Genomic DNA, 13,312 nt, shown 5'->3' on the forward strand with positions numbered 1-13,312 from the left:
TGCAGTCAGTTCTGGGTATCTTGTACCATAAAACCGTCCAGAGGGCGCCTGAGGAAGGAAGTTAGAAAGCAGCATCTGAACAAGGGACTGGAGAAACTGATTTGTAAGGATAGATTTTTAAAAAAGTGAATTGGTCAGATTTGTTTCTGGTGTAACTCTACTCAAGTCAATGGAGTTACACCAGGATGAACTTGGGACAATGTGTATAGCAGAGGTCAGCAACCTTTCAGAAGTGCTGTGCTGAGTCTTCATTTATTCACTCTAATTTAAGGTTTCACGTGCCAGTAATACCTTTTAACGGTTTTAGAAGGTCTCTTTCTATAAGTCTATAATATATAACTAAACTATTGTTGTCTGTAAAGTAAATAAGGTTTTTAAAATGTTTTAAGAAGCTTAATTTAAAATTAAATTAAAATGCAGTGCTTCCTGGACCGGTGGCCAGGACCCAGGCAGTGTGACTGCCACTGAAAATCAGCTTGTGTGCCTCCTTCAGCACACATGCCATAGGTTGCCTACCCCTAGTGTATAGCTTGGCTAAGCAGTGATTAAGATAGGCTAAATCTCTACAGATATTTGAAGGATGTAATAGTAATTGTTTGAGAGGGGGAGAGTTGAACTTGTTTAGGGTGATGAAGAAGTTACTCCCTTTTAAAATCTTTTTTTCCACCCTCATATCTCTTCCTGTAACTTACATTCCTGTATAGAGACAGGGTCCTTGTTCCAAACCCCCACTCAGCATGACTAACTATATCTCTACCCTCAGCTTTCCTTTTTATTCTCACTCTTTATGCTTCCAGAAGCCAAACTTGAACATATTTCAATAGATCTCTTGTGCCTTTTGACTGTAAATCAGGCAATTCTGTATTATATCAAATGCTTCCCTGAATCCCAGATATCTTATGTCTGCCAGTTCCTTAATGTTCAGCAACGGTTCAGTTGAACAGGGGCAGGTGTAACAGCTGAGAACACTCCTCTTTGTTTCTCTCACTAGCCAGTTAAAAGGGCACCCTCAAATCCCTGTTTGCTAAACTGAGATTTCTGGGGGCATGAACCATGAAGGGCACCATAAGGGTCTAAGATTATTTCAATACCTTACTTGCCTCATCTGTCCTATATTGCCTGGGATTCAGCAAAGTAGGGGTCAGTGCTACTTCCTTCAGAACTAAAGGACTTTTTCCTCCTGTATTCTTCATAGTATTACTTGTTTCCAGTAAGCTGATTTGTAGTCACGCTACCCTTCATCTCCCTCATTACCACTGAGTACCAGCTCAATCCAAGTCCTCCTGGTAGTGCAGTGTGCAGGAAACCTTCACTGCTGCTGCCTGACAGCCAGCCTCTTAATCACCAATCTGTCAGCTTTCACCAGCACTAAGATTAATGCTAGGAAGAATGAAACCACTTAAGGTTTTTTTCATCTCTGGTTAATCCCATCATCAAAAGGGATATGTCTCATTTTCTCGATTTCTCTCTTGTCAGTGTTGTTAATGTACTCGTATTCCTCCCAATGAGATGAGACCCAGTGATGTCCTTATTGATTTTCTGCCTGTCTTTGTTCCTTTCAGAATTCCGGCTGGGGACTGTGTGGAAAGATGGCTGCTGCAGAACCCCTGACTGCCTTCTCACGGTGGTACCTGTATGCCATTCATGGCTATTTCTGTGAGGTGATGTTTACGGCTGCCTGGGAGTTTGTGGTCAACTTTAACTGGAAGTTCCCAGGTGTCACCAGTGTCTGGGCGCTCTTCATCTATGGCACCTCCATACTCATCGTGGAGAAGATGTACCTGTATCTGAAAGACAAGTGTAACATTTTAGTGCGATGTCTAATTTACACCCTCTGGACATACCTTTGGGAGTTCACAACTGGCTTCATCCTGCGCCAGTTTAACGCCTGCCCTTGGGACTATTCACAGTTTGATTTTGACTTCATGGGCCTCATCACCCTAGAGTATGCCATCCCATGGTTCTGTGCTGCATTCATCATGGAGCAGCTGGTTATCAGGAACACCTTGCGCTTGCGATTTGATGAAAATGCTGAGCCAGGGGACCCCACCGCCACAATTGCCTTGGCCAATGGCCATGTCAAAACCAATTGAACAATAACCCAACACCACACTTAAAGTGAGAGAGCCCACCCACATCCCAGACTGGTCTCAAAGACTGATACTTCCTGTACGATACACAATCCCCTTTATGATGGGGGCATGCATGGGATATAGCAGAATAAAAATGGAACCAATAGATTTTCTATGGATTTTATGTTTTTGGCCATAAGAAGCAATGTCAGCTACTTGTTGGTTAGGTAGTTTCTGACTTGTAAATTATTATGGAAAAAAAAGTCTTGTTAGCTGCATTTTACTGGATGTGGAGAAATGAGAGAAAATGCTACAGTTGAAATGTATACAAAAAACAAACTAGTGGATGGGCATAGATGCCCTGGCTAAATTAGTGATTTGGCTTATTCCATTAGGCAATATTCAGGTGCTTGCTTGCAACCAATACCTCCCATGGGACCTGAGATGCTGCAGGATCAAGGAAAATCAATCTGCTGTTGAGAACTACCCAACAGTGGTGCTCTACTGGGGAGATAGACAGCGCCCCCTCTCGTGGTCTCCCTGACCTTCCCCTGAGGTTCTTTATTGCACCATAGTATGTTATGGTGCTGGACATCTTGCTGGATTTATATGAAACTTGTACTTTTTGAATTCTCAGTCCTGATGCTCACTTGAGAGTTTTCCCCACTCCTTTTTATAAATAAAAGGCCTTTTCTGCCGGGTGTATTCCACCATACTCTGTGCAATCTGAATCATGGCAAAGTGGCCAAAGAGAGAAAGAGCTGAAGTCTTCCCTTCACAGTGGAACTCATCACAAGAGCTGCTCCAAGCTCCAGCTCCATTTCCAGCCAGGCAAACCCAATGGAGATGTAAACGCCACCTGGGATTTTCTGCCTTCCTTCCCAGGGATTTCTCTGTCACTAAGGATGCTGATGACTTAATTCTGACTGCAGCCCCTTGCGCTGCCTGATGTCAAAATCCTCATTTGACTAAGGCAGCAACCAGGAATCAGTCGGAGTCCTCTGGGACAGACTATATCGCCTGTGTCTGTTTCCTCTTGCACCAGTTGATCTTGTCTCAGCTTGGCCCAGTGTTCTTCTCTGAGTAGACTTTATTTTCCCTTCCCAAATGCTATTTTAAACTAAGTACAGCAAACCCTCTCCATAAAGCTGATTTGGACAGCACAGGATGAGCCTCACTTCCTGATATCAGGGAGTATGTTAAAAAAGAAAGTTTCTAAGGAGCACGGTAGAGCTATTCCTCAATTTCCTCCAGATGAGGATGGGGTTGGGTTGTGAGAGGGGCAGCAGGGAGGTGGAAGGGCTGCAGGGTATTGTTGCTCTATTTTAGAGCTATCTCAGCTAGAGAGAGTTTCAAATTTAGCCACTTGGAAACAATTCTGAGGCTACTGGGGAGGTGGTGGCATGAAAGATGCATAGCTCTGGCAGCCACACATTAATTGTTTGTCCTGAGGACTCTCCTTGGCTGCTGTCATAAGCAACAAGGATGCATTGTACCACATGGCAGTCTTCTCTCACTCAGAGCTTTATGAGGAGGGTGTGCTGTAAATAGGATATGGGGCCTGATTAATTCCAGGTGTCATTCCACCAAAGTCAGTGGCATTGCACCAGCAATGAATTTGGTTCAAGATGTGAATGTGTGTGTGATTGTGGAGTCTCTCTTTTCTGTTGTGTTGGGAATGGTTGGATTATTACCAGGTTGCTCCATGACTGTTCTCTCTTGCCAGCACTCAGCCCATAAATCTGCCCATTGGTCTGTGGAATTCCATTCCAGAGGGAAAAGAAACTCTGTTGCTATCAGTGGAATTGTTTCTTGATTCCTGTTCAGAAGCAGCAGCGTTACCAACACACACAGTGTTAATTTTTTCTGTACTGCACAAAATGCAATTGTTTTATTCCTCCCTATGCCCCATTTCACATGATATCCTTTGCCGGCAATGGACATGTGAAAGCAGTGGCAGCAAGGAGTTAATGAGCTCTGTCCTGTGGTACGCAATGCCTCCTGAAATACCCAGAACATAGAGAGAGGTATTAGTGTTCCCTTTTTGTAGTTCATTTAATTAAACCAACAAACAAAAAACAGAGAACAGAAACGTGTTTTCCATGCTATGATGCCAGTACCATGAAATCAAAGAAATAAATAGGTTCAGTTTATCAGCCAGGTAAATGATGGTTTCAGATATTTAGATCTCAGCAAAATAATCCCTTTGGGTGTACAAATGATATGGATGAGTAATTAGCACATGGGGGCAATTCATAGGCAGTAGAATCAGATATTTGGGGTTCGGGTGAGGGGGAGGAGGTGCAGACAGGAACTGGGACATGCCTATCCATTGTGGCAGTTGCATTCATGAAGAGAATGTGTGAGGGTGACTAACCTCAGTGTCTAAATCCAAATACCTTCTAGCTGCCCAGTTTAACTCTGGTGTAGCACTGCCTTCCGTGCAGCATGCAATGTCTGCATCAGTCATGCCCTCACTTTGAAGCAGGTTGCACTGGAACCTTGCCGTTATGGAAACATTAAGAAGGTTTAAGTGGCTTAGTGAATTGGCAGAACAACCAATGACCCCACAGTTATGACTCTTTGGTGGGGGCAGCTATCCACTGTGGTGACCAGCACCTCAATCGCATGTTCTTTGGCTTTAGAAATTCCCCCAGTGCCACTGTTCTTGCACAGCTGCATAACAATGAGTGGCTCACTTAAGGAATGGTCCCTGAGTGGCCTTTGCCATGTGGCTATATCATGCAAATCAAACTCAGTTGCCCCCGAATTATCATTGTGGCACCTATTCAAGCTTCTTTTTCACCAATGACTGACAAATACAGCTCAGCTCTTGCACCCTCACAGGGCGCTAATTTACCCACAAAAGTGCACTTTATTTGCAGTTTGCACACCAGGAACTGAATTGGACCCAGTACACTATTAAATCACTGTGTAGCATCCACTGGTTACTCTCCTACTATTACTGGGTACCCTGGCACCTTCCAACAAAGACACCATTGGCCAGATTTCCAAAAGTGCTGAGTGCTCTCCAGTTCCCGTTTTCAATGGTACCTGCTAGGTGCTGAGCACTTCTGAAAAGCTGGCTATGTATCTGCTGTTACACCATGCAGGGCTCATTTCTCTTTCTCAAGAGCAATGGTGGCTGCAATCAGAAATTTAATTTCCCGTTCAATACAAGTGAATACTACTGATAACCTTTTACAACAAGGGCGCCCAAGCTACATGACAGCAAGACCCACATTAGCAGCTCCTCAGGAGCCATACTTAATGTGCAGAGACATTTAGATACAAAATTTATCACACACACCCCCAGACCCACACACGAAGGCCTAATATTTGCTTGTATATGTATCTTCAATAGATTAAAATTGCCTGTTTGAGTTCACCAGCAATAAAAACTTGTGATTTATCAGCTTTGTCCTCACTCTGCAGCTTCTGGGAGGGTGGACCAGAGCTGCATTTTTAGATACGATGGGCCACATTTAACCCTCGGGCTTCACTCTGGGCACCTCTCTCATATTTCAAGAGCACCTTCCATCCCAAAGGATCCCCAAGGAAGTCACAAAATATATACACTGGTGCTTTGTAAGAGAGCTGGCTCTAGCACCAGCATGGTGATCGTTCCTGCTTTGAAGAATTTGCCAGTGCAGAACTGTTGATATTAAAGCAAAGTTAGCTAAACTGTTTGTTTAATTTCAGCATTATGATCTAGATGCAGGGATACCAATATACCAGGTTCTGAAAAGTCTTCCCGCTGCTTCTGGTCTAAGTCTGTTTTGTAATTGAAATCCTCCTTGCATAGAGATAATCCCATCAAGGCTTTGCTTGAACTACAAATAGTTGTTTAAAAATAAAAGTAAGTGAAGAAAGAACTGAAAGCTAGGTTTGGAATTAGCAAGCAGGTAACCCGAGACCTTCTGGGTGCAGCAGCATTGATTGTCAGTAACCAATGTACCAAAACCTGCACCGAGGGAAAAGGGATCTCATATTTAATTTGAACTTCTGCCCTTTCTGCATTATGAATATTAGTACACAAATCACTAGTGAGATGAGACTTTCACATGAGTTAAAACAAAATGTCCTTTTGTTTTAGCCTGGCTTGACTTTTCTGAATTGATGCAACATACCATGCAAGAGGTAAGTTTACAGACCAGTGCTCTCTCTGCTTCCAGTTCCTCCTGGCTTCTAACCAGGATCCTCTACTAACAAACAAAATGCTTTTTTCCCCCTTTTCCTCTCACCTGTACAATAGAAGGATCCTATTACAATCCCTGCTTTTGCTTCATATCTGATATATTAAAACAGAAAGTGTCACTGCTTTTATGGAGTCCCTTCCAAGTCAGCTGCTGGTCCTACAATGCAACATCTCTATCCAATTGCTTCAGCATCCACCCATCATGGAGCTGTGGAGAACTCTTCAGAGCCTAGTTCAAGTTTTAGCAAATAGCTAATTACATTTCTGTCTCATACTACGCCAAAATGTGCTTTTCATGATCTGGAGCCATTGAGAAGGGGATTTCCACAATCTTCATGTAACCCACACTTCCAGTGTGTGCCAATCTATCACTGTAGAGCAGGGGTGGGCAAACTATGGCCCGGGGACCACATTCGGCCCGTCAGACATTTTAATTCGGCCCTTGAGCTCCCACCAGGGAGCAGGGTCCAGGGTTTGCCCCGCTCTGGCAGTCCAGTCAGGGAGCAGGGTTGGGGGCTTGCCTCACTTTGTGCATACTGTGGCTCCACGTGGCTCCTGGAAGAAGCAGTATGTCCCCCCTTCAGCTCCTACACGTAGGGGTAGCCAAGGGGCTCTGCACGCTGCCCCTGCCCCAAGCGCTGCCCCCGCAGCTCCCATTGGCCAGGAACCATGACCAATGGGAGCTGCAGGGGCGGCGCCTGCGAATGGAGTAGCGTGCAGAGCTGCCTGGCTGCGCCGCCACATAGGAGCTGGAGAGGGGACATGCCACTGCTTCTGGGAGCTGCTTGAGGTAAGTGCCACCTGGAGCCTACACCCCTGACCTCTTCCTATTCCTCAACCCCAGCAACAGCCCTGATCCCCCTCCTTCCCTCCAAACCCCTTGGTCTGAGCCCAGAGTGCCTTCCTGCACCCCAAATACTCATCTCTAGCCCCACCCCAGAGCCTACACCCCCAGCTGGAGCCCTCCCCCCTGCACCCCAACCCCCTGCCCCAGACCAGAGCCCCCTCCTGCACACCAAACTCCCTATTTCTGGACCCACTACAGAGCCCCCCCGCACACCCAGAGCTCTTACCCTCTCCCACACCCCAATCTCATGAGCATTCATGGCCCACCATACAATTTCCATACCCAGATGTGGCACTTGGGCCAAAAAGTTTGCCCACCCGTGGTCTAGAGGGTGGGCCAGGCACAGAGGTTGATAATTCCATTTTAGCTCAGCCAGTAGAGATTCATGCTTTCTGATCCAGTACTCTCTGCTTAAAATGCCACTGTCAACAACCCATGCAGGGGCATCATGGTATATGCACATCAATGGGATTAGCTTCCTGCATCTCTCAGATGCCTAGGGCTCAATTCAGCCAGGCTCTGCCCTCCTGGCACTGAATCCCTTAAGGATATCCAGCTGGAGAGGGATTACAGTGGCACAAGATGCCCTCGGTCCCTGTTCTGCCAGAGGCCCACAGTCAGCTAGCACAGCCCCCAAAGTAGGGAATGCTGCCTTGGAAGGGTAGGCAAAGCTAGGGTAGCTGGGGATGCATGGATTAGTTACTGACCCGTGGAGCTCCTGCTGCAAATGGAAAGCGGTCCTTCTCTGGTGGAATGCCCAATGAATATGGCAATGCAAATGCTACTGTCCTCCCCCAGGGAGAAAGCCCTTCTAAAATGTCTCAGGGGAGGAGGGGATCCTCACGTCTGTTAAGTCTCCCGTTTCCCTGGGAGACTCATAGTTTTATGAATTCCTCAATGAGTATCTGGGGAAACAAGGAGGCTTAAACAGGAATTGGGGTGAAATGCTCCATCCTCAAACCTTCATCTTTATGGTTTCAGCGAGGTTGCTCTGGTTTATGGATGAAACAACTTAGCTGAGACCTTAAGGACCAGAGGTTGGGGTGGGGTAGAGTGACTCACCCTGACCTTGTGTCAGACCTTGGAGCTGTTCATTTTCTGTGTGAAGCAGGGAAGGGGCTTTCACAGGGTGATCTGGGGTTGTAGTGAGATGAACAGCAGGAATAGAGCCAGCAGTGATTGCAGAGGAGGGGCTGGAGATGGTATCTATGATCCTAGCTGCCAGAAGAGCTGGACAAATGAGTCTGAAACAGCCCCGTAGTGGGAGAGTCTCCCATTGAAGGAACTCGGCTCTTCCTGCTTGGGGTTTGTTTGGAGTCTAACATTATTAAAGGCATTAATGTGGCATTTTTCTTGGTTTGGCTGAAGGAGTGCAGTTCTCATCCCCTCACCATTGTGTCTGGGCTCCTCGCTCCCCCTCCATTAGTGGCTGTTGGCATTTCTGATATGAGACACTCCATCGGACTGTCAGCCAATATTATTTTTAAACAATAAATCCAAATGTTTGACTTCAGTTTTTATTTATGCTTCTGTTTCGTTAGGACTTAAAGGCACCTAAATATCTAGCAAAGTTATTTATTTTTGCAGATGCTTATAGCATGCCTATCATGGTTGGGGGGTGAGCAGCTGTTACTGCATGAGGGAGCAGGAGTGGAAAATAAAAACAACTTGTTCATTAAAAAGACTACTTATGCAAATGAGTCCCATGCATATTAGATATGCAAACTGCAATATTGCATTACTTGCATAAAACCTGCAGATTTCTGGGTCATCAGATTTACCAGACACAGGGATATACTTTACACCCATTTCCCCAGTGAGGGAAGTGGAGCTAATCCCTGGAACAGAATGTTCCCCTCTTACCATTACCACCTGGGATGGACTCTCTTTTCCATAATGAATATCCCAGCCCCAACATAGCCATCATAATCTGGGATAGGCTTTTCCTGGTGTTTTGTTTAGAGTAATAATAATACTTAGTTTTTTTGTAGCATCTTCCATTCAGGGGATCTCAGAATGCATCACACACTTTAAACCTCATGTCAGCCCTGTGATATAAGTCGGTATTATCCCCACTTAACGGGGAGTGAAACTCAGGCATAGAGAGAATTGTTCACGTGTGGGAGCAGGGGCCCTCCAAGCCCCCTGAAGATCTTTTCAGCATTGGAAAAGTGGGATTATCTCTCTGCCCATCTCCAAAAGATTCTAGATTTGGAGAGCAGACAAATTCCATCCCATTAAAATCCTGGGATGAGGGAGAAAGGCCACTAGCTTTGGACACCTGGAGCTGAGCTGGGAGCAATTTGCCTGCTTATCACTCAGCTTTTACCCCTGAAGACTAAGGTAAGGCTGGGTGAGGGCTATTCAAGATATTACCAGTTGTTTTTCATTTATTCAGTACTGTTTATTGGGTAAAATTCTGAAGTCCTCGCTCAGGGCCAGATCCTCCACTGCACACCAACTCACCATGTGGACATTGCTACTGTGCAGTGAAAGTCCCAGAGTGCAGCTAGTTGCTGTGCTGTAAATTTGCCATGTAGACAAGAGACAAGTTCTTGCTGCGAGAGTGGAAGGAAGAGCTTTGTCTCCTCTACTAGGTGTCTCTATGAGGTTTTTATTGTATTATGAAGGAGCTCTGGATATCCACCTTCATAGTGACCTTCCCTGCATTTAAATGGGTGCTTTCCACTTTTGTCCATCGTAACTGCTGCATAAATCTTCCTTGCTTCTCTGCAAAGCCTCCTTACTCTAATTCCTGGGCCTGCTTTGGAGCTTGTACTGTACATTTCTGGTTCCGATACTGTGTTAGACATGCTAGGCTCCAGGAACAGCATCAGCCTGCGTAGTTCTCAAAGTTTACAACTGAAAACATAGACATACAAACTCTGCACCAGAAAAGGGCTGCACTGGCAGCAAGCTGAACATAATTTGTTGGTAGGCAAAACTGGCAAGCAAAGAGGACAGCCAATTTATAGTAGAGCTGTGTCTGATTCAAAACAAGATAGCTGTGCCCATTGTGTCTGCCAGCCCAGTACTCTGAGGTGAAGATTTTGAGTAAGGAGCAACCAGCCAGGTTAGTGGTCACTGTGGTGACCATCTGCTACGTCAATTTGTGTTATTGCTGTTACTGAGCCCACTATATGTCACTGCTTCTATTGCTGGATCACTCACCATCTGTAAGCAGCAGCTGTTGCTGTTGGTCCTGTTTCTCTACCAGCCATGCTGGCAGTCTGTCCATTTCCATACCCTCATTTACTAAGGATCTGGTTTTCACTCATGGGCACTCTGAGGGGACATGCCTCCATCCCTAGCAAGCTTAACAGGTGTCCCTCCACTCAGGCACTGCCAATTAGGTGCACCTGCCAAGCATGCGCTGCCCAGAGAAGGGAGCTTACAAAGTGAAGCTGGCCACAGAGCAAGGGGGGAAGCTTACACAAGAGGAGAGGCTGCTAGAGCTCAGCTGGCCTTCCCTCCACCCGCCCCCCCCCCCCCCCCCCCGGGTAGAAGCCCTGGGGCCCTGAGAGGAGCTCTCCAACAGTGCCCTACAGCTGGACTTGAGGAGCAGCACCAGGGACTGGAGGTAACTGGAGTCAGAAAGGACCCTAGGAGTGGGCTTGCCCAGGAGTGGGGTTCTGGAGAGGATGCAGGGGCAAGAGATGATGGCTGAGCTCTGGCTATCTACAGGCATCTAAAGCTGGGTATCTAAATCCTCATTTAGGCAGCTAAATAAAAGTGGGCTGCATGCTGATCAGCTGCAGCTTCCATAGACTTCAGTGGGATTTGGAAATGCTCATACTTCTGAAAATCGGGGCACAAGGCCCCTTATTTAAGGGCTTAATTTTAGGCATCTGAGTTTGAAATTATCATCCTATATTTGTGTTAGAGTGTCTGAAAAATGGAATGTAAGCAGTTTCCTTTATGAATCTGTTTGTCCTCCATAATTAGTTTCAGCTGAGTCTGCCTACAGGGTTAGGGCGTCCTACAGTCTCTGCAGTGAAGGAAGACATCTGCTGTATGGTAGTTCTTCCCTCCAAAAAGGAGTTTAACACTGGGCAGGGCTCATACATGCAGGCCCATTCTTGCATGTGTGAACTGGAGAGGATCTGAATCAAAGCCTGGCATGCAGACCTAGATTAAGATGACAGTTCATAGTTTAAGACTGTCTATAACTAGCTGAATCTGAAGAGATTAGCACTGGGGAAGGCTGCTATTCATATCTGTGTTTGAAATCTCCACATTTGGGTTGTTTGATTCTTAGCATGTGGTTATGCCCTGGGAAAGGAGATGTGGTTTGGGGACACAGATGGAGTCTGCATCAGGGGCTTTGGTCCAGGCTCCTCTCCGGGGTAAATGTATAATTCTTTTCTGCATCATCTCTAAAAGAAGAGGAATCTATGCTGCTGCCTTAGGGGCATCTTCCAGTGTCTTTGCTATGGGCTTCATTCCCCTCTTCATGCGCTTAGCGGAAATGCACTATCGTGAATGAGAACTGTGTGCACTTGCCTAAGGGAGAACAGACCAATCTGAATCCCACTAGATTCACTCCTCTTGCTGGATTGTTCCTGGGAGCTTGAATATCAATAGAATATTTATACTGAATACCCTGTTGTGGAAAATACACAGTTGTATCCCCAAGTCCTATTGCTAATCAACTTCAGTGGGCGTCTTAAATGTGATATATGGGGAGATCCTCCAAGGAATTACTATGAGCACAGGGTACTCAGTTTAATGGGTTAGATAAGACTCTAGCAGGAATATGGTAGGGAGACTGCTGCAAAATGTAGGGGAGTATCAAGTTGGATGATCCAAGTTGTCTTTTCTGACCCAATCTGTCTGTGACTTTAGGAATCACCATTAAAGAAACAGACATGCTAATCAATATACTTTAGGAATCACCATTAAAGAAACAGACATGCTAATCAATATACCAGGGATATTTCATACATGCTAGTAAAATGCAAAACAAGCTTCCTTGAGCTATAGGGAAAGACAGCCTTACTACCAAACATGGACCAATGACCTAGCTGCAAAACCAATTTTTCCTTGGCCTCATTGGCTAGAATAAAGTTTTCCCAGTTATCCTGTCTGTCCTTAAATTCTATGACTCTAAAATGTCTCTCAAAGCCCTTGGTGACAGAACTAAGAATCCAAACTCAGTTCCATTAACAAAAGAATTTGCCCAGCATTTTCCTGCACAGTAATGAGGCATCTCTATCACTTTCCATCTAGCCTCTACTGCCAATGTCACAGCATAAGGAGAATCCTCTGCTACCATGAAAGTAAAATTGCCCCAGCATTGTGTTCTTGGCAAAGGCTGCATGTGAGCTTCTGGCTTCCCACCTCAACCATAAAGCAGTTTTAAACTTTAACTTTGGCTTATGTTAGGTACAACCAATTATCCCCCGCTCCACCATTTCCCTGCTTCCTTTAACCTTCAAACTCACTGAACACACAGTTTACTTTCATAGCTTCAATTTGTCAAAGTTAGAATCAGGACTCACAATTTGTCAGACCACTCTGTTTATTAGCGCAGCGCTCGGCCAATAACATTCAGAATATGTGAGTGGCCATGCAAGGCCCAAACAGGCTTATTTATACAGATAAAAGAGCGGGAATTAGACAAAGGGACAAAGAAATCAAAACAGTAAAATTTACCTGGGGCACAGCATGCATATCCTATTTCCTTACTGATCTAAGGCTAATGCTTCACCAATTGCCCTTAAACAGTGCAATTGTTCTATGTTAATGTCTGTATTCCTGACACCTGGTTGCAAAATTCCAACAACTTTGCTTAAAGGTACAGACAACATTTCTTTAATCCTTTCTATTCTTACTATATAATTCATTCTACTTTCACAAAATTCCATTCTTGATCTTCTCTTCACTGAACTAAAATTCCTCTCGGCAAGGCCTCTGACCAATTTGTGGCTGGCCTCTGCAACATCCTTATCCACCTTGACCTGACTACTTCTTTTGACATGGTAGATCATTCTCCACTACTCAACAAGTTACCTTCCCTTGGCTTTCATGACACACTCCTACTGTTCTGGTTCTCCTCCTGCCTCTCTGGCTGTTCCTTTGGTAGGCTTTCCTCTCTTCCTCCCCATGGGAGTCCTCAGGCTCTGTCCCAGGTCCTCCTCCCCTCCCCCGCACTTCTGTCTGGAGGAGATCCCATCCACTCACATCACTTCAACT

The 13,312-nt window shown here is 45.5% G+C and overlaps 2 protein-coding genes across 11 annotated transcripts in view; both read left to right on the forward strand.

Annotated features, from left to right (window-relative positions):
* The window catches only part of TMEM229B (transmembrane protein 229B), a 63,204-nt gene extending 57,379 nt beyond the window's left edge, over window positions 1-5,825 (forward strand). For 9 of the 10 annotated variants that reach the window (XM_050953637.1, XM_050953634.1, XM_050953635.1 and 6 more), the window contains one exon: window positions 1,563-5,484. In XM_050953637.1, the coding sequence (XP_050809594.1) occupies window positions 1,590-2,093 (504 nt within the window). In that variant the 5' untranslated portion in view covers window positions 1,563-1,589 and the 3' untranslated portion in view covers window positions 2,094-5,484. Of the gene's footprint in view, window positions 1-1,562 lie in introns of all 10 variants that reach the window. The other variant, XM_050953638.1, reaches the window with a different exon arrangement.
* Window positions 1-13,312, forward strand: part of RAD51B (RAD51 paralog B) — a 680,879-nt gene that overhangs the window by 24,120 nt on the left and 643,447 nt on the right. The window lies entirely within an intron of this gene.

This window comes from Gopherus flavomarginatus, chromosome 5 (genome assembly GCF_025201925.1).
Source record: "Gopherus flavomarginatus isolate rGopFla2 chromosome 5, rGopFla2.mat.asm, whole genome shotgun sequence".
Classification (NCBI taxonomy): domain Eukaryota; kingdom Metazoa; phylum Chordata; order Testudines; family Testudinidae; genus Gopherus; species Gopherus flavomarginatus.